This window comes from Hemibagrus wyckioides, linkage group LG26, assembly GCF_019097595.1.
Source record: "Hemibagrus wyckioides isolate EC202008001 linkage group LG26, SWU_Hwy_1.0, whole genome shotgun sequence".
NCBI lineage: Eukaryota > Metazoa > Chordata > Actinopteri > Siluriformes > Bagridae > Hemibagrus > Hemibagrus wyckioides.
The window spans coordinates 688,644-706,708 of record NC_080735.1 but is presented as its reverse complement, the minus strand read 5'-3'; the positions used below and the strand labels follow the sequence as shown (position 1 = coordinate 706,708).

The following is an 18,065-nucleotide window of genomic DNA, read 5'->3' as shown; positions in this document are numbered from 1 at the left end:
GTGTGTGTTGTTGTTGTTGTTGTTACCTGCAGTAGCAGTGTTGGTGTGTGTGTGTGTTGTTGTTGTTACATGCAGTAGCAGTGTTGGTGTGTGTGTGTTTTTGTTGTTACCTGCAGTAGCAGTGTTGGTGTGTGTGTGTTGTTGTTGTTACCTGCAGTAGCAGTGTTGGTGTGTGTGTGTGTGTGTGTGTTGTTGTTACCTGCAGTAGCAGTGTTGGTGTGTGTGTGTGTGTGTGTGTTGTTGTTACCTGCAGTAGCAGTGTTGGTGTGTGTGTGTGTGTGTTGTTGTTGTTACCTGCAGTAGCAGTGTTGGTGTGTGTGTGTTGTTGTTGTTACCTGCAGTAGCAGTGTTGGTGTGTGTGTGTGTGTTGTTGTTGTTGTTGTTACCTGCAGTAGCAGTGTTGGTGTGTGTGTGTGTGTGTGTTGTTGTTGTTACCTGCAGTAGCAGTGTTGGTGTGTGTGTGTGTGTTTTTGTTGTTACCTGCAGTAGCAGTGTTGGTGTGTGTGTGTGTGTGTGTGTGTTGTTGTTACCTGCAGTAGCAGTGTTGGTGTGTGTGTGTGTGTGTGTTGTTGTTGTTACCTGCAGTAGCAGTGTTGGTGTGTGTGTGTGTGTGTTGTTGTTGTTACCTGCAGTAGCAGTGTTGGTTTGTGTGTGTGTGTGTTGTTGTTGTTACCTGCAGTAGCAGTGTTGGTGTGTGTGTGTGTGTGTGTGTGTTGTTGTTGTTACCTGCAGTAGCAGTGTTGGTGTGTGTGTGTGTGTGTTGTTGTTGTTGTTGTTACCTGCAGTAGCAGTGTTGGTGTGTGTGTGTGTGTGTTGTTGTTGTTGTTGTTACCTGCAGTAGCAGTGTTGGTGTGTGTGTGTGTGTGTTGTTGTTGTTGTTGTTACCTGCAGTAGCAGTGTTGGTGTGTGTGTGTGTGTGTGTTGTTGTTACCTGCAGTAGCAGTGTTGGTGTGTGTGTGTGTGTGTGTGTGTGTGTGTGTGTTGTTGTTACCTGCAGTAGCAGTGTTGGTGTGTGTGTGTGTTGTTGTTGTTACCTGCAGTAGCAGTGTTGGTGTGTGTGTGTGTGTTGTTGTTGTTACCTGCAGTAGCAGTGTTGGTGTGTGTGTGTGTTGTTGTTGTTGTTGTTGTTACCTGCAGTAGCAGTGTTGGTGTGTGTGTTGTTGTTGTTGTTACCTGCAGTAGCAGTGTTGGTTTGTGTGTGTGTGTGTTGTTGTTGTTGTTACCTGCAGTAGCAGTGTTGGTTTGTGTGTGTGTGTGTTGTTGTTGTTGTTACCTGCAGTAGCAGTGTTGGTGTGTGTGTGTGTTGTTGTTGTTACCTGCAGTAGCAGTGTTGGTGTGTGTGTGTGTTGTTGTTGTTGTTGTTACCTGCAGTAGCAGTGTTGGTGTGTGTGTGTGTGTTGTTGTTGTTACCTGCAGTAGCAGTGTTGGTTTGTGTGTGTGTTGTTGTTGTTGTTGTTACCTGCAGTAGCAGTGTTGGTGTGTGTGTGTGTGTTGTTGTTGTTACCTGCAGTAGCAGTGTTGGTGTGTGTGTGTGTTGTTGTTGTTGTTGTTACCTGCAGTAGCAGTGTTGGTGTGTGTGTGTGTGTGTTGTTGTTGTTACCTGCAGTAGCAGTGTTGGTGTGTGTGTTGTTGTTGTTGTTGTTACCTGCAGTAGCAGTGTTGGTGTGTGTGTGTTTTTGTTGTTACCTGCAGTAGCAGTGTTGGGGTGTGTGTGTGTGTGTGTGTTGTTGTTGTTACCTGCAGTAGCAGTGTTGGTGTGTGTGTGTGTGTGTTGTTGTTGTTACCTGCAGTAGCAGTGTTGGTGTGTGTGTGTTTTTGTTGTTACCTGCAGTAGCAGTGTTGGTGTGTGTGTGTGTGTTGTTGTTGTTACCTGCAGTAGCAGTGTTGGTGTGTGTGTGTGTGTGTTGTTGTTGTTACCTGCAGTAGCAGTGTTGGTGTGTGTGTGTGTTGTTGTTGTTGTTGTTACCTGCAGTAGCAGTGTTGGTTTGTGTGTGTGTGTGTTGTTGTTGTTGTTGTTGTTGTTACCTGCAGTAGCAGTGTTGGTGTGTGTGTGTGTGTGTTGTTGTTGTTGTTGTTGTTGTTGTTACCTGCAGTAGCAGTGTTGGTGTGTGTGTGTGTTGTTGTTGTTGTTGTTGTTACCTGCAGTAGCAGTGTTGGTGTGTGTGTGTGTGTTGTTGTTGTTGTTGTTGTTGTTACCTGCAGTAGCAGTGTTGGTGTGTGTGTGTGTTGTTGTTGTTGTTACCTGCAGTAGCAGTGTTGGTGTGTGTGTGTTTTTGTTGTTACCTGCAGTAGCAGTGTTGGTGTGTGTGTGTGTGTTGTTGTTGTTACCTGCAGTAGCAGTGTTGGTGTGTGTGTGTGTGTGTTGTTGTTGTTACCTGCAGTAGCAGTGTTGGTGTGTGTGTGTGTTGTTGTTGTTGTTGTTACCTGCAGTAGCAGTGTTGGTGTGTGTGTGTGTGTGTTGTTGTTGTTGTTGTTGTTACCTGCAGTAGCAGTGTTGGTGTGTGTGTGTGTGTGTTGTTGTTGTTGTTGTTGTTACCTGCAGTAGCAGTGTTGGTGTGTGTGTGTGTGTGTTGTTGTTGTTGTTGTTGTTACCTGCAGTAGCAGTGTTGGTGTGTGTGTGTGTGTGTTGTTGTTGTTGTTACCTGCAGTAGCAGTGTTGGTGTGTGTGTGTGTGTTGTTGTTGTTGTTGTTACCTGCAGTAGCAGTGTTGGTGTGTGTGTGTGTTGTTGTTGTTGTTGTTGTTGTTACCTGCAGTAGCAGTGTTGGTGTGTGTGTGTGTGTGTTGTTACCTGCAGTAGCAGTGTTGGTGTGTGTGTGTGTGTTGTTGTTGTTGTTGTTGTTACCTGCAGTAGCAGTGTTGGTGTGTGTGTGTGTGTTGTTGTTGTTGTTGTTGTTGTTACCTGCAGTAGCAGTGTTGGTGTGTGTGTGTTGTTGTTGTTGTTGTTGTTGTTGTTACCTGCAGTAGCAGTGTTGGTGTGTGTGTGTTGTTGTTGTTACCTGCAGTAGCAGTGTTGGTGTGTGTGTGTGTTGTTGTTGTTGTTGTTGTTACCTGCAGTAGCAGTGTTGGTGTGTGTGTGTGTGTGTGTTGTTGTTGTTACCTGCAGTAGCAGTGTTGGTGTGTGTGTTGTTGTTGTTGTTGTTGTTGTTACCTGCAGTAGCAGTGTTGGTGTGTGTGTGTGTTGTTGTTGTTGTTGTTGTTGTTACCTGCAGTAGCAGTGTTGGTGTGTGTGTGTGTTGTTGTTGTTGTTGTTGTTACCTGCAGTAGCAGTGTTGGTGTGTGTGTGTTGTTGTTGTTGTTGTTGTTACCTGCAGTAGCAGTGTTGGTGTGTGTGTGTTGTTGTTGTTGTTGTTGTTGTTGTTACCTGCAGTAGCAGTGTTGGTGTGTGTGTGTGTTGTTGTTGTTGTTGTTGTTGTTGTTACCTGCAGTAGCAGTGTTGGTGTGTGTGTGTGTGTGTTGTTGTTGTTGTTACCTGCAGTAGCAGTGTTGGTGTGTGTGTGTTGTTGTTGTTGTTGTTGTTACCTGCAGTAGCAGTGTTGGTGTGTGTGTGTTGTTGTTGTTGTTGTTACCTGCAGTAGCAGTGTTGGTGTGTGTGTGTGTGTGTTGTTGTTGTTGTTGTTGTTACCTGCAGTAGCAGTGTTGGTGTGTGTGTGTGTGTGTTGTTGTTGTTGTTGTTGTTGTTACCTGCAGTAGCAGTGTTGGTGTGTGTGTGTGTGTGTTGTTGTTGTTGTTGTTGTTACCTGCAGTAGCAGTGTTGGTGTGTGTGTGTGTGTGTTGTTGTTGTTGTTGTTGTTACCTGCAGTAGCAGTGTTGGTGTGTGTGTGTGTGTTGTTGTTGTTGTTGTTGTTGTTGTTGTTACCTGCAGTAGCAGTGTTGGTGTGTGTGTGTGTTGTTGTTGTTGTTGTTACCTGCAGTAGCAGTGTTGGTGTGTGTGTGTGTGTGTTGTTACCTGCAGTAGCAGTGTTGGTGTGTGTGTGTGTGTTGTTGTTGTTGTTGTTGTTACCTGCAGTAGCAGTGTTGGTGTGTGTGTGTGTGTTGTTGTTGTTGTTGTTGTTGTTACCTGCAGTAGCAGTGTTGGTGTGTGTGTGTTGTTGTTGTTGTTGTTGTTGTTGTTGTTACCTGCAGTAGCAGTGTTGGTGTGTGTGTGTGTGTTGTTGTTGTTGTTGTTGTTACCTGCAGTAGCAGTGTTGGTGTGTGTGTGTTGTTGTTGTTACCTGCAGTAGCAGTGTTGGTGTGTGTGTGTTGTTGTTGTTACCTGCAGTAGCAGTGTTGGTGTGTGTGTGTGTTGTTGTTGTTGTTGTTGTTACCTGCAGTAGCAGTGTTGGTGTGTGTGTGTGTGTGTGTTGTTGTTGTTACCTGCAGTAGCAGTGTTGGTGTGTGTGTGTGTTGTTGTTGTTGTTGTTGTTGTTACCTGCAGTAGCAGTGTTGGTGTGTGTGTGTGTTGTTGTTGTTGTTGTTGTTGTTGTTGTTACCTGCAGTAGCAGTGTTGGTGTGTGTGTGTGTTGTTGTTGTTGTTGTTGTTACCTGCAGTAGCAGTGTTGGTGTGTGTGTGTTGTTGTTGTTGTTACCTGCAGTAGCAGTGTTGGTGTGTGTGTGTTGTTGTTGTTGTTGTTACCTGCAGTAGCAGTGTTGGTGTGTGTGTGTGTTGTTGTTGTTGTTGTTGTTGTTGTTACCTGCAGTAGCAGTGTTGGTGTGTGTGTGTGTGTGTTGTTGTTGTTGTTACCTGCAGTAGCAGTGTTGGTGTGTGTGTGTGTTGTTGTTGTTGTTGTTACCTGCAGTAGCAGTGTTGGTGTGTGTGTTGTTGTTGTTGTTGTTACCTGCAGTAGCAGTGTTGGTGTGTGTGTGTGTGTGTTGTTGTTGTTGTTGTTGTTACCTGCAGTAGCAGTGTTGGTGTGTGTGTGTGTGTTGTTGTTGTTGTTGTTGTTGTTACCTGCAGTAGCAGTGTTGGTGTGTGTGTGTGTGTGTGTTGTTGTTGTTGTTGTTGTTACCTGCAGTAGCAGTGTTGGTGTGTGTGTGTGTGTGTGTGTGTGTTGTTGTTGTTGTTACCTGCAGTAGCAGTGTTGGTGTGTGTGTGTGTTGTTGTTGTTGTTGTTGTTGTTACCTGCAGTAGCAGTGTTGGTGTGTGTGTGTGTGTGTTGTTACCTGCAGTAGCAGTGTTGGTGTGTGTGTGTGTGTTGTTGTTGTTGTTGTTGTTGTTGTTACCTGCAGTAGCAGTGTTGGTGTGTGTGTGTGTGTGTTGTTGTTGTTGTTGTTGTTGTTACCTGCAGTAGCAGTGTTGGTGTGTGTGTGTTGTTGTTGTTGTTGTTGTTGTTGTTACCTGCAGTAGCAGTGTTGGTGTGTGTGTGTGTGTGTTGTTACCTGCAGTAGCAGTGTTGGTGTGTGTGTGTGTGTTGTTGTTGTTGTTGTTGTTACCTGCAGTAGCAGTGTTGGTGTGTGTGTGTGTGTTGTTGTTGTTGTTGTTGTTGTTACCTGCAGTAGCAGTGTTGGTGTGTGTGTGTTGTTGTTGTTGTTGTTGTTGTTGTTACCTGCAGTAGCAGTGTTGGTGTGTGTGTGTTGTTGTTGTTGTTGTTGTTGTTGTTGTTGTTGTTACCTGCAGTAGCAGTGTTGGTGTGTGTGTGTGTGTTGTTGTTGTTGTTGTTGTTACCTGCAGTAGCAGTGTTGGTGTGTGTGTGTTGTTGTTGTTACCTGCAGTAGCAGTGTTGGTGTGTGTGTGTTGTTGTTGTTACCTGCAGTAGCAGTGTTGGTGTGTGTGTGTGTTGTTGTTGTTGTTGTTGTTACCTGCAGTAGCAGTGTTGGTGTGTGTGTGTGTGTGTGTTGTTGTTGTTACCTGCAGTAGCAGTGTTGGTGTGTGTGGTGTTGTTGTTGTTGTTGTTGTTACCTGCAGTAGCAGTGTTGGTGTGTGTGTGTGTTGTTGTTGTTGTTGTTGTTGTTGTTGTTACCTGCAGTAGCAGTGTTGGTGTGTGTGTGTGTTGTTGTTGTTGTTGTTGTTACCTGCAGTAGCAGTGTTGGTGTGTGTGTGTTGTTGTTGTTGTTGTTGTTACCTGCAGTAGCAGTGTTGGTGTGTGTGTGTTGTTGTTGTTGTTGTTGTTGTTGTTACCTGCAGTAGCAGTGTTGGTGTGTGTGTGTGTTGTTGTTGTTGTTGTTGTTGTTGTTACCTGCAGTAGCAGTGTTGGTGTGTGTGTGTGTGTGTGTTGTTGTTACCTGCAGTAGCAGTGTTGGTGTGTGTGTGTTGTTGTTGTTGTTGTTACCTGCAGTAGCAGTGTTCGTGTGTGTGTGTTGTTGTTGTTACCTGCAGTAGCAGTGTTGGTGTGTGTGTGTGTGTGTTGTTGTTGTTGTTGTTGTTACCTGCAGTAGCAGTGTTGGTGTGTGTGTGTGTGTGTTGTTGTTGTTGTTGTTGTTGTTACCTGCAGTAGCAGTGTTGGTGTGTGTGTGTGTGTGTTGTTGTTGTTGTTGTTGTTACCTGCAGTAGCAGTGTTGGTGTGTGTGTGTGTTGTTGTTGTTGTTGTTGTTGTTACCTGCAGTAGCAGTGTTGGTGTGTGTGTGTGTTGTTGTTGTTGTTACCTGCAGTAGCAGTGTTGGTGTGTGTGTGTGTGTGTTGTTACCTGCAGTAGCAGTGTTGGTGTGTGTGTGTGTGTTGTTGTTGTTGTTGTTGTTGTTGTTACCTGCAGTAGCAGTGTTGGTGTGTGTGTGTGTTGTTGTTGTTGTTGTTGTTGTTACCTGCAGTAGCAGTGTTGGTGTGTGTGTGTTGTTGTTGTTGTTGTTGTTGTTGTTACCTGCAGTAGCAGTGTTGGTGTGTGTGTGTGTGTGTGTGTTGTTGTTGTTGTTGTTGTTGTTGTTGTTGTTGTTGTTACCTGCAGTAGCAGTGTCCCCCCAGAAGCCCGAGGCACAGGCGACCCTGACACTCCTCTGCTGTGAGTCTGAGGAGAAACTCCTCTCACACTGACTTGTACACACACTCGGAGTCACGCGCAGTCTGCACCGGGGCAGCACACACACTCGGACACCGCGGAGGAGATTGTCCACTCTGACCAACATGCTGAAAAACTTTTACACCACTTACTTTCTAAAATAAGCAGAAAAAAAAACCGCGACGGTGAAAATCATAGGTCAAAGTCGGAGTCGGTGTCACACTTTATACAGTCCGGGTGCAACAAATCTCTCACTTAGTTCCTGTTGCTTTCTGTGAAAACGTGAACAAACTGATAATTCATAAGTTAATTATAGATAATTTACATATGTTTTTATTAATATATATATATATACAAATAAATGTATATTACAGACTCCAAGGTAAAAAAAAAAAAAACAGTTCTTATTTGGCTCATTCATGAGTTTTCAGTGTTATGATAATTGTGATGGTCTTTTTTTTCTGTGAGATCAGAGAGCATCTGTAGAGCAGAGTTTATACATCAACATAACACAACTATTTTCACTACAAACAAGATCATGTAGCTCCAATCAGAAGATAATTAATTAGAGACCTATCCCCAACACACACACACACACACACACATACATACCTAGGCCATTAAAATGTAAATGGTGTGAATGTACACTGCTAGCGTTTCAGTTAGCGTGGAAGGAAAGCCTCGTGAACCAGAGGAAATCTCTGAGTGTTTCTAGATCAGCGTATCTCTCCCTGATCATCAAACATGACAAATATAATCCTACATTTTTATTTGATACTGTAGTAAAATTAACTAGAAATAAAAACACTGTAGGAAAACACACACCATCAATAAGCAACAGTATCTTCAACATTTCAAAGGCAATATTGAGAATATTAGACAAATAATTCAGACTATTACTTTAAACTCCTGTAGATAATCATATTACTGTATCAGATGAGCGTGTAGAATGCTCCACTCCCTTTCGAGAGACCCCCTTTTCAGATAATTCCAGTAGCTACTGAACCCCCTCTAAAAATAATTAATTCTTCTCTAAGCACTGGCTATGTGCCTAAATCTTTTAAGCTAGCAGTTATCAAACCCCTGAATAAAAAACCGGACCTCGACCCCTGTCAGCTGTCTAACTATAGACCGATATCAAACCTGCCCTTTATCTCCAAGATCCTAGAAAAGGCTGTAGCACAGCAGTTATGTTCAGACCTGCATAGAAATAACATTTATGAAATGTATCAGTCAGGATTTAGGCCTCATCATAGCACAGAGACAGCACTGGTTAAAGTGGTCAATAAAAGTGTCTCCTTACTGGTGTTATGGATCTTAGTGCAGCTTTTGACACCATTGACCACACTGTTCTACTTGATAGACTAGAACATGTTGTTGGTGTTAAAGGAACAGCCCTCTCCTGGCTCAGGTCTTATTTGACTGACCGTTATCAGTTTGTAGATCTAGATGGTGACTTCTCCATGCATACCAAGGTTATGTTCGGTGTTCCACAAGGTTCTGTCTTAGGCCCACTGCTTTTCTCCCTATATATGCTATATATGACACACAGCTATATGTTTCAGCTTAATCAGATGAGAGACACCAGCTTATTAAGATAGAAGAATGTGTAAAGGACATTAGACATTGGATGGTCACTAACTTCCTCCTGCTTAATTCGGACAAGACAGAGGTGCTTGTACTAGGACCACAGGCAGTTAGAAGTGAGCTTTCTGATTACAGAGTAATGGTGGATGGTCTTTCTGTTTCATCTTGTCCAGCAGTAAAAGATCTTGGTGTGATTATTGACTCTCATCTGAAGCTCATGTAACTGACCTGATAATGACTACTGATGTGTTTATTTCTGTTCTCAACATTTGGCCAGAAAGATGTACAGAAGCTCTTCATAATCTTCACCAGAATCTGCTCATGATCACACACACGTCTAAAGACATGAAGCTGAAGCTCTGGAGAAAATCAGTCTACAGTTCTGTACAGTGTGTATGAAGAGCCCTGACCACTGCAGACTAAACTAGTGCCTCAGTCCCTCATAATAAAACAAATACACTTATTTATTTACCCAGAAGGTGACAGGTTCATGAACACACCAGCGGTGGTGTGTAGGATAATGTTCTAATATTTTGTTAAGAATTAAAAAAAAAAAATTAGTGTTAATGTTAATAAGAGCTGAAAAGACCCCCAGAGAGCGCTAGACTCTTCATCTCATCACTCCATCCCTCTCTCCTCTCCTTAGAGATGAGTGTATTTATTTGTCATGAGTGTCATTATTTACACACACACACACACACACACACACACACACACACGGTTCAGTGCTGTGAGGAAACCTACAGTAACGTGCAGGAGCTCCGTCTGGACCTGTAAATAAAACCTTGAGTGATTATTAACACTTTAATAAAATATTCACTCAGTGTGATGTAGTGAGACACTGAACCTAAAGGAAACAAGGACACAAAAACAAACAACAACAACAACAACAATAATAATAAAACTATATTATTAAGTGAAAATAGATTGAATATACTTCATGTATACGTATATAATATTTCTTATTATTAGGTTATGGAGATTATTATTATTATTGTATGTGTGTGTGTGTATGTGTGTGTGTGTGTGTGTATGTGTGTGTGTGTGTGTGTGTGTATGTGTGTGTGTGTGTGTGTGTATGTGTGTGTGTGTGTGTGTGTGTGTGTGTGTGTGTGTGTGTGTGTATGTGAGGTTGGAGATGTTCCTGGTGGATGAGGTCGGAGATGTTCCTGGTGGATGAGGTCGGAGATGTTCCTGGTGGATGAGGTCGGAGATGTTCCTGGTGGATGAGGTCGGAGATGTTCCTGGTGGATGAGGTCGGAGATGTTCCTGGTGGATGAGGTCGGAGATGTTCCTGGTGGATGAGGTCGGAGATGTTGCTGGTGGATGAGGTCGGAGATGTTGCTGGTGGATGAGGTCGGAGATGTTGCTGGTGGATGAGGTCGGAGATGTTCCTGGTGGATGAGGTCGGAGATGTTGCTGGTGGATGAGGTCGGAGATGTTCCTGGTGGATGAGGTCGGAGATGTTGCTGGTGGATGAGGTCGGAGATGTTGCTGGTGGATGAGGTCGGAGCTGTTCCTGAAAGTGTTCCTGTCACACTGATGAGTCTTTCTCCATGAACAAGGAGGTTAAAGAAGCATAAGAAATAATAAGAGCTATAATCTATGATAAGAAAGTTGGATTTGTTTTCAGACTGTTCAGTTTACGGGAAGTTCAGCAGTTGTGAAACTCCTTACTTGTTCTGTGATGCACATTATTAGTTTTACACAACCTTCATGTTCCAATGTTTTTATCTCTACAATTTTTTCTTTCTTCCCACTAAGTGTCCCCCCTCCCTCTACCCTCCTACCCCGTCTCTCTCTCTCTCTCTCTCTCTCTCCTTCTCTCTCTCTCTCTCTCCTCCCCCTGCTACCCCCCCATGTTACCCATGTCCTATTTTGATGAACACTGTGTTCGATCTTCCTCGTGGTTAATCATTGACATGATGATGATGATGTTGAGTCACGAAGGTCATCCGTGAGTCAGGCTGTCGGTCACTCGCGAGTGTTCATATTGGAAGTGTTCAGCGAGAGGAAGGTCAGTCGTCTGTACGGAGAAGTGAAGGATGAAGCTCCAGTTGTCTCTTCTCTGCCTGTGTGCAGTCATTCTTTCTGCCTTGGTGAGTGAATGTTCTGAATAACAGCATGATTACATTTATTCCATTCAGTTCCTGCAAATTTAACCATGAAAACGTTCTGTCTTTCAGTGTGAGGATGAAGTCCTGGGTCCCAGAGGCCCTCGCCCGGTAGAGCAAGGCTTTAAGGCAGATAAATGTGCTACAGAGAAAGAATGGCCGTTCTGCACGGATGATGAATGGGTAGAAACTCACTCTTCTCTAAAACACAGAATCCTCCCTCACCTTCACGTTTCCATTTAACTTCACACAAATTTCTATTCTCAAATATTTTATTTAAATCACTATTCTCTGTTTTGATCATATTTCATCCTAGGGAAGAAAATGTCCATCTGGCTGCAGAATTCAGGGTCTTCTGGATCAAACTAACCATGAGATCCTCAAAAAGATCGATAAGATCCGCAAACTTCTTGACGAGGGAAAAAAAATGCACAGATCTACAGATTTGGAGTCTAAAAACACCTACAACTACCTGAGAGAGAGACTCGTTTCCAGCACAGGTGTGTCCACCACCCACTGCAGGGTCCAGTTCACATCAAGCCCCTTCAATCACTCGGAACACATTCACGTCATTCTGTTTAATTACCAGATTTACTTTTTATTCAGGAAACAGTGAAACAGTTGGACTTTGGATGGAGTAACAGACGTGGCTGATGTTGTCATTCTCTTTCAGGTAATGATAACAGATACGCATCTCTGGCTGAACAGCTGAGGCAGAGGATTGTTGATCTGAAGATAAAGATTGACCGTCAGCTGAGACTGCTGGACGAAGTTAAAGCTCAAATCAAAACACAGTTCCTCAATATTCAGCGGCTGGAGGTAAAAATGCAGGTTTTTGCAATATGCACTATTAAAAATTAGACTGAAGTAAAGTCTAAAGAAAATCGAACTAATATAAATTCGTTCCAAAAGTTTCAGTTCAGAAGGTGAGATTCAGAACAATTCTCATGTGACAGTGTTGAGGTCTGTCACAGCACTGCAGGGTCAGTTCAGCTTAAATAAAAGCAACAAAAGAAAACTTGTTGAATTCACAGAAACTACTGAATCTAAATTCAGATTAGATTTCTCACAGTAGGACATGTAGTGAAATGTTTTTTTTATGATTGTCTTATGATGGAAATAAAAATGTAAAACTAGAAAAATAGGTAAAATAGAGTATCACTATACAATATATAAAAATAAAAATAGAATAAAAATAAACATTAGAATAGAATAGAATAGAATAGAATAGAATAGAATAGAATAGAATAGAATAGAATAAGCAGAATAGTGATAGTGATGATAGTGACGCAGAGTGAGATGGGTGGATGGATGTGGACAGGATGTAGATATGAGTTGAAATACTGTGTTAAAGTGTCATGTGCATTGGTGTTCCAGTCCTGAGTCCAGGTGACTTGTGTGTAAAGTGAATCATCCCACCAGGATCGTGTCACTGTCGTCTATTCACAGTTTTTAGCTTGAATTAGATTGTGTCTAATGGACGGTGTGATCTGATTACTCATTCTGCAGGTTGACATTGACATCAAGCTACGCAGCTGTAAAGGTTCCTGTGCCAGCTATGTGACCTACTCTTTGGATAAGGACAGCTACAACACTCTGGAAAAGCAGCTGGACCGCCTAGATACCTTGAAGGTCCAGACTGTGGAGACTGTCAGCTCTCTGAAGGTACTAAAGAGCCGGGTACTGAAGGATGTAGTCGTGCCGTCCATCTACAAGTCTGGAACCAGTGAAGCAGAAAGAGCTGGACAGAAGAAGGCCTTCTTCACTGATGTTGGCCAGCTTCAGCTCTCCCTGGAGGCTGAGGGCTCCACAGCGGAAACGGCTGCCACCGTCAGCAAAGTCAGCACAGGTACGGCCCAAACCACACCCATCTCCACCTCACAGGTCAGCACTCAAACTGTCAGCTGCACCCAGACCATCCGCAAAATAACGACGCACACCAAAGAAGGCATTAAGGAAAGGTACGAAACGATCAACACTGGGCCAGGCTGTGACAGCATCGGAAAACTGGGCATTTCTGAAGCAGAGCTCCTGAGTGCAGCTAAAGATGGTAAAGAGCTGACTGCCGATGGCTTAACGGTAAAACTATCTGGTGGAGATTCAAAATCCATCACCACACTCAGCCGTGGTGATGCAGACCTTTCTGGGTTTGACAGAGACTTCTTTACGGGACTGGGTTCTAACAGTCAGGACCGTAAGGTCACCACATCCTTCAGTTCTTCCTCATCCTCTTCCTCTTCCTCTTCCTCCACCTCCAAATCCATCCTTACAGGCGGGAGCAAAGGTTTTCACTCGAACACTAAGACCGTCCCGGCACCTTCTTCACATGGTTTTGACCTTGGGGATTTCACAGGTGGTGAGATAGACGACGATGTTCCTGACCTACATGCTCGCAGTTTGAAGTCCAGTGACGATCGCAAAGATGATTTAATTGGCTTAGGTACACTCGAGTGACACTCACATACTTCCACCAAAGTGAACCATTTTATAAAAATGATAATTAGTTCTGATGAAAAGTGAAACATGAAAGCATTACTTAGAAAACTAGATCAATATTTCTGTTAAAAAATAATAAATATTCCTGTTACAAATCACATGTTCTGATGTTTAGATTGGAAGTGAAATCTAGTTCTTCCTGCAGTTACTGTGTCCTAGAGATTTATACACTTGTGTACACTCATATGTTGTTAATGTAAGGGTCAGTGCACATCTTTTTTTTATTTACTGAGGGAGTTTTTTACAACTGGTGGAAAATTGCAGCGTTTGCGCTAATCGGCAGATCTCTCCTTTCAGATTGTGTTGATATCCAGCAGAAGCACAAGGCGGGCGGTCAGAGCGGCCTGTTCAGTGTAAAGCCGGCCGACTCGGAGGAGGTAGTGGAGGTTTACTGTGACCAGGCCACAGGTTTGGGGGGCTGGGTTCTGATCCAGCAGAGGGAGGATGGGTCTGTTAACTTCAACCGCACTTGGGACGAGTATCGGGCCGGGTTCGGGAAGGTAGACAAGCGTGGAAAGGGTGAGATTTGGATCGGGAACAACGTCTTACATCTCCTTACTCAGAAAGAAAGCGTTCTGAGAGTGGAGCTGTTGGACTGGGCAGGAAACGAGGTGCATGCCGAATACTACATCCAAGTGGGCTCAGAGGCAGAGGGGTTCCCGCTAAACGTGTCGTCTTACTCAGGGGACGCGGGGGATGCTCTGGTGCAGGGGCTAGCTAACATGGGGTCCTTCCTTTCACATGCTGGGATGAAGTTTAGCACTTTTGACAAAGATAACGACAAGTGGGAGGAGAACTGTGCTGAGATCTATGGGGGCGGTTGGTGGTACAATAACTGCCAGTCTGCCAACCTTAATGGGATTTACTACAAGGAGGGGAAGTACGATCCTGCTAGCAAAGTTCCCTATGAGGTAGAGAATGGAGTCGTGTGGCTGCCTTTTAAACCGGCCGATTATTCCCTTAAAGTGGTCAGAATGAAGATTAGACCTCTCTGAATTCAGTGGTCAGTTCTGCGTGTTGTGTTCAGGACCATGTGAAATACTGCACAATTAACTGATGTGATGTTTTCAATAATAATAATAATAAAAAAATGTGTTCACTTTATTTTGTGTCATTTCTTTATTTATAAACATCACACAAGCAATGAATCTTTCTCAGAAAGATATCCTTACACCACCACTGTGTCCTGTGGGGTCTCTGGAAACCTGCAGAAACTGCACTAATATGGATGATGATGATGATGATGACTATTATTATTCTGAATATTATTACCTCCCAGTACATGCACTATTACACACTGACAGAGTTTCACTCATGAGTTATTATACTGTGATAAGATCATGAAAAAATTATTCGGAGATGAAATATGTTCCAAATAAAACTCCAAAAAAAATTCAATTTTTCAGTGAAAAAGTTTGGGTGACCTCCAGAAGCATGAAGATATGACTTTATAGCAGTTCCCTCAATAAACTTCATGCAGAATAATTCTCCTCTGAATCTGCGTTCCTGTTTTCTTTAAATATTGAAGTGTGTGTGTTTTGTGTGTTTCAGAGTGTTAGTTAGTTCGCTCTCGAAAGCGGCCCACTCTGTACGCTGACCCGAGACATGGACGGTGTCCAGAGAGCAAACACCCGCTGTGTACTGACGAGGACGAGGTCAGAGCTCTTCTCATGTTTCTATATTTTGAAGTTGAAGGTAAAAGGTGAAACCAGTCACCGAATTCAGTCTATAAAGATAAATACAAATAGCATTAGCCATTAGTCTGGAGGAAAATCTTCAACAAAAATTCTTAAATTCACTTCACATGCACTCAGACTGTGTTTTATTTAATGCTATATTATTGTTTATTTCTAGAACACATTGTTTATAATGAACAGTCGTCTGTCTCTACTCTAACTCTAACTCTGTCTATCAGATATCTCTCTTTAACACCAGAGGTTATTTTAATGAAATCGTCTCCTGACTCTGAAGCTGCTGAAATTCACGGCAGTTCTTTGTCCGGTGTGATTTACCTCTGTGCAGGACGCCAAGTGTCCATCAGGCTGTCGGCTGCAGGGCTTTATTGACCAGGCAGACAGAGACGGTTACGAGCATCTCGACAAAATCTGTGAAAAGACTAAACGATATAAGACTTCATCTTCATCTACAATCATGAAAACGGCTCGGATCTACGAGGAGCAGACGAAGATTCTCGTCAAAACACACAGTGAGTAAATGTTCTGTTTCACCAAGTAAGTAATGAGACACTTGGGGGCAGTGCTGTTACAGGAAAATCATCAACACTGCAGCTGTGGGAGGAAGCAGAGCTTCTGTTAGCGCCCTGAAGGTGATGATTTTCAAACTGTTGCTAAGCTGTTGCTACAGAAACGGTGAAGGTGTCACAAGCATTAATATAAACCTGTGCTACAATCAGAGCTGCTGTTAGAGAGAATTAATCACCATCTGATCCACCAATCAGAATTAATCACCACCTGATCCTTCAATCAGAATCAATCACCATCTGATCCACCAATCAGAACTGACCACTGAACCACTTCCGAGTGTAATGATAACATGCACCTCCGAATTCTGTAGAGAAAATATTTTGAAAGTTTAAACTGAAATTGAAGGTTGTTGATCTTCACAGTGGAGGAACTGCACTATGCAGAAGCCGCTGAGATGCTGAACAGGAACCTGACGCTGTTACAGAATAAGATCACGGAGATCTTCAGAAGAATGCAGATGTACCACAGACAAACTGAGGAGCAGATCGATAAAATCCAAAAGTTAGAGGTAAAAGTTCAGACTTTCTGTAATGAATAATCTGTTTGTGTTTATTCTAAAATCTAATGGTCAGTGGATTCGTCCTTGTCAAGGTTTTCTCTCTTTACTCTCGCTTAAACTTTATCTCTGAGATTGATTTGTCTTGTTTGTCAGGTGGACATGGATATCAAACTCCGTGCGTGCAAAGGCTCATGTAAGCAAACCTTTGACCATGTGCCCGATCATCAGATGGTCAAATCGATGCAGGACGACATGGCCACGTTCCACATGACCTCCATAAAACACAACACATTTACCTTGGACAAAAAACTCAGACTGCGACCTCAGGTTTCTCTTACCTACAGAAAATTACCTTTCGTCTACTCGAAGCTGCTCACAAAAGTTCGAGGACATCGAACAAAATCAGGTGGTGGTGAACGAGTTCCTGCAGGAGGTGTGGAACTCTGATGGAGAATCAGACTCTTAACAAAAAACAGACATGAGGGACTCTGACGTGAATAATGAGGGACTCTGACGTGAAAAATAAATAATAATATATTAAAGTTCACAACATTCACAAAAACAGATCTTCTCTCTGTATATTTTAATTTGCTCTGAATAATTTAGCAAGAAATTTAAAACTGTTATACAAAAAAATCTCGCTTTTTAAAACACGACTACAACAGGAAGTGAGGCAGGAAGTGAACATGTAGAGCTGTCTTTTGAGTCTGGGTGAAGAATCGGACCTCAGACAAGAGTTAATATCAGACTATAAAGTAAAGATCAGGTTATAGTGTTAAGATCAGACTATAGAGTTAAAATCAGATTATAGAGTTAAAATCAGATTATAGAGTTAAGATCAGACTGCAGAGTATAGATGATGTGCAAGCCATGCTGTTACATTAAACCACATTTGCGGTGATTAAAGTAATGATTAGACTGACAGTTAGATCAGATTACAGAGAGCTCACAGTTTACACAGAGGGGAAAAAATCTTCCAGCAAGTTTTCCTGTAAAACATAAGAGTCTGATGAAGTTGTATGTATCTGAACTCAGTGTCTAATCTCAGTGTCTGATGCTCAGATCCTCAGTGTCTAATCTCAGTGTCTGATGCTCAGATCCTCAGTGTCTAATCTCAGTTTTTGATGCTCAGATCCTCAGTGTCTAATCTCAGTTTTTGATGCTCAGATCCTCAGTGTCTAATCTCAGTGTCTGATGCTCAGATCCTCAGTGTCTAATCTCAGTGTCTGATGCTCAGATCCTCAGTGTCTAATCTCAGTTTTTGATGCTCAGATCCTCAGTGTCTAATCTCAGTTTTTGATGCTCAGATCCTCAGTGTCTAATCTCAGTTTTTGATGCTCAGATCCTCAGTGTCTAATCTCAGTGTCTGATGCTCAGTGTCTAATCTCAGTGTCTGATGCTCAGATCCTCAGTGTCTAATCTCAGTTTTTGATGCTCAGATCCTCAGTGTCTAATCTCAGTGTCTGATGCTCAGTGTCTAATCTCAGTGTCTGATGCTCAGATCCTCAGTGTCTAATCTCAGTTTTTGATGCTCAGATCCTCAGTGTCTAATCTCAGTTTTTGATGCTCAGATCCTCAGTGTCTAATCTCAGTGTCTGATGCTCAGATCCTCAGTGTCTAATCTCAGTGTCTGATGCTCAGATCCTCAGTGTCTAATCTCAGTTTTTGATGCTCAGATCCTCAGTGTCTAATCTCAGTGTCTGATGCTCAGATCCTCAGTGTCTAATCTCAGTTTTTGATGCTCAGAGCTTAAGTGTCTAATCTCAGTGTCTGATGCTCAGATCCTCAGTGTCTAATCTCAGTTTTTGATGCTCAGATCCTCAGTGTCTAATCTCAGTTTTTGATGCTCAGATCCTCAGTGTCTAATCTCAGTTTTTGATGCTCAGATCCTCAGTGTCTAATCTCAGTGTCTGATGCTCAGATCCTCAGTGTCTAATCTCAGTGTCTGATGCTCAGATCCTCAGTGTCTAATCTCAGTTTTTGATGCTCAGATCCTCAGTGTCTAATCTCAGTGTCTGATGCTCAGTGTCTAATCTCAGTGTCTGATGCTCAGATCCTCAGTGTCTAATCTCAGTTTTTGATGCTCAGATCCTCAGTGTCTAATCTCAGTTTTTGATGCTCAGATCCTCAGTGTCTAATCTCAGTGTCTGATGCTCAGATCCTCAGTGTCTAATCTCAGTGTCTGATGCTCAGATCCTC

At 42.9% G+C, this 18,065-nt stretch overlaps 3 protein-coding genes and 1 long non-coding RNA gene across 4 annotated transcripts in view; 2 read left to right on the top strand and 2 right to left on the bottom strand.

Annotated features, from left to right (window-relative positions):
• lratb.1 (lecithin retinol acyltransferase b, tandem duplicate 1) overlaps positions 1–7,138 on the bottom strand; it is a 46,953-nt gene extending 39,815 nt beyond the window's left edge. Inside the window, exon 1 of the mRNA XM_058380215.1 lies at positions 6,850–7,138. Within this exon, the coding sequence (XP_058236198.1) occupies positions 6,850–7,033 (184 nt within the window). The 5' untranslated portion in view covers positions 7,034–7,138. The remainder of the gene's footprint in view (positions 1–6,849) is intronic.
• Positions 7,139–10,433: 3,295 nt separating this feature from the next.
• On the top strand, positions 10,434–14,207 carry fga (fibrinogen alpha chain). Its single transcript, XM_058380214.1, has 6 exons — positions 10,434–10,592; positions 10,680–10,790; positions 10,924–11,107; positions 11,281–11,426; positions 12,117–13,047; positions 13,401–14,207. Exons 1-6 carry the CDS (start codon positions 10,539–10,541, stop codon positions 14,096–14,098), a joined length of 2,124 nt encoding a protein of 707 aa, XP_058236197.1. The 5' UTR covers positions 10,434–10,538; the 3' UTR covers positions 14,099–14,207.
• Positions 13,909–15,208, bottom strand: LOC131346661 (uncharacterized). Its single transcript, XR_009203656.1, has 2 exons — positions 15,116–15,208; positions 13,909–14,829 (listed from the first exon to the last, which is right to left on the bottom strand). It is a non-coding gene; the product is annotated as an uncharacterized LOC131346661 (long non-coding RNA).
• LOC131346660 (fibrinogen alpha chain) lies at positions 15,178–16,428 on the top strand. The gene is made up of 3 exons (XM_058380216.1): positions 15,178–15,309; positions 15,730–15,875; positions 16,020–16,428. Exons 1-3 carry the CDS (start codon positions 15,255–15,257, stop codon positions 16,311–16,313), a joined length of 495 nt encoding a protein of 164 aa, XP_058236199.1. The 5' UTR covers positions 15,178–15,254; the 3' UTR covers positions 16,314–16,428.
• Positions 16,429–18,065: the final 1,637 nt, after the last annotated feature.

Bases quoted from the DNA above. Each gene is read 5' to 3' on its own strand.
- fga (XM_058380214.1), top strand. From the start codon at position 10,539: ATGAAGCTCCAGTTGTCTCTTCTCTGCCTGTGTGCAGTCATTCTTTCT. The intron at 11,108-11,280 runs GTGTGTCCACCA...ATTCTCTTTCAG, and splicing joins GAGACTCGTTTCCAGCACAG to GTAATGATAACAGATACGCA. The intron at 13,048-13,400 runs GTACACTCGAGT...CTCTCCTTTCAG, and splicing joins AGATGATTTAATTGGCTTAG to ATTGTGTTGATATCCAGCAG.
- LOC131346660 (XM_058380216.1), top strand. From the start codon at position 15,255: ATGAAAACGGCTCGGATCTACGAGGAGCAGACGAAGATTCTCGTCAAA. The intron at 15,310-15,729 runs GTGAGTAAATGT...TGATCTTCACAG, and splicing joins GATTCTCGTCAAAACACACA to TGGAGGAACTGCACTATGCA. The intron at 15,876-16,019 runs GTAAAAGTTCAG...CTTGTTTGTCAG, and splicing joins ATAAAATCCAAAAGTTAGAG to GTGGACATGGATATCAAACT.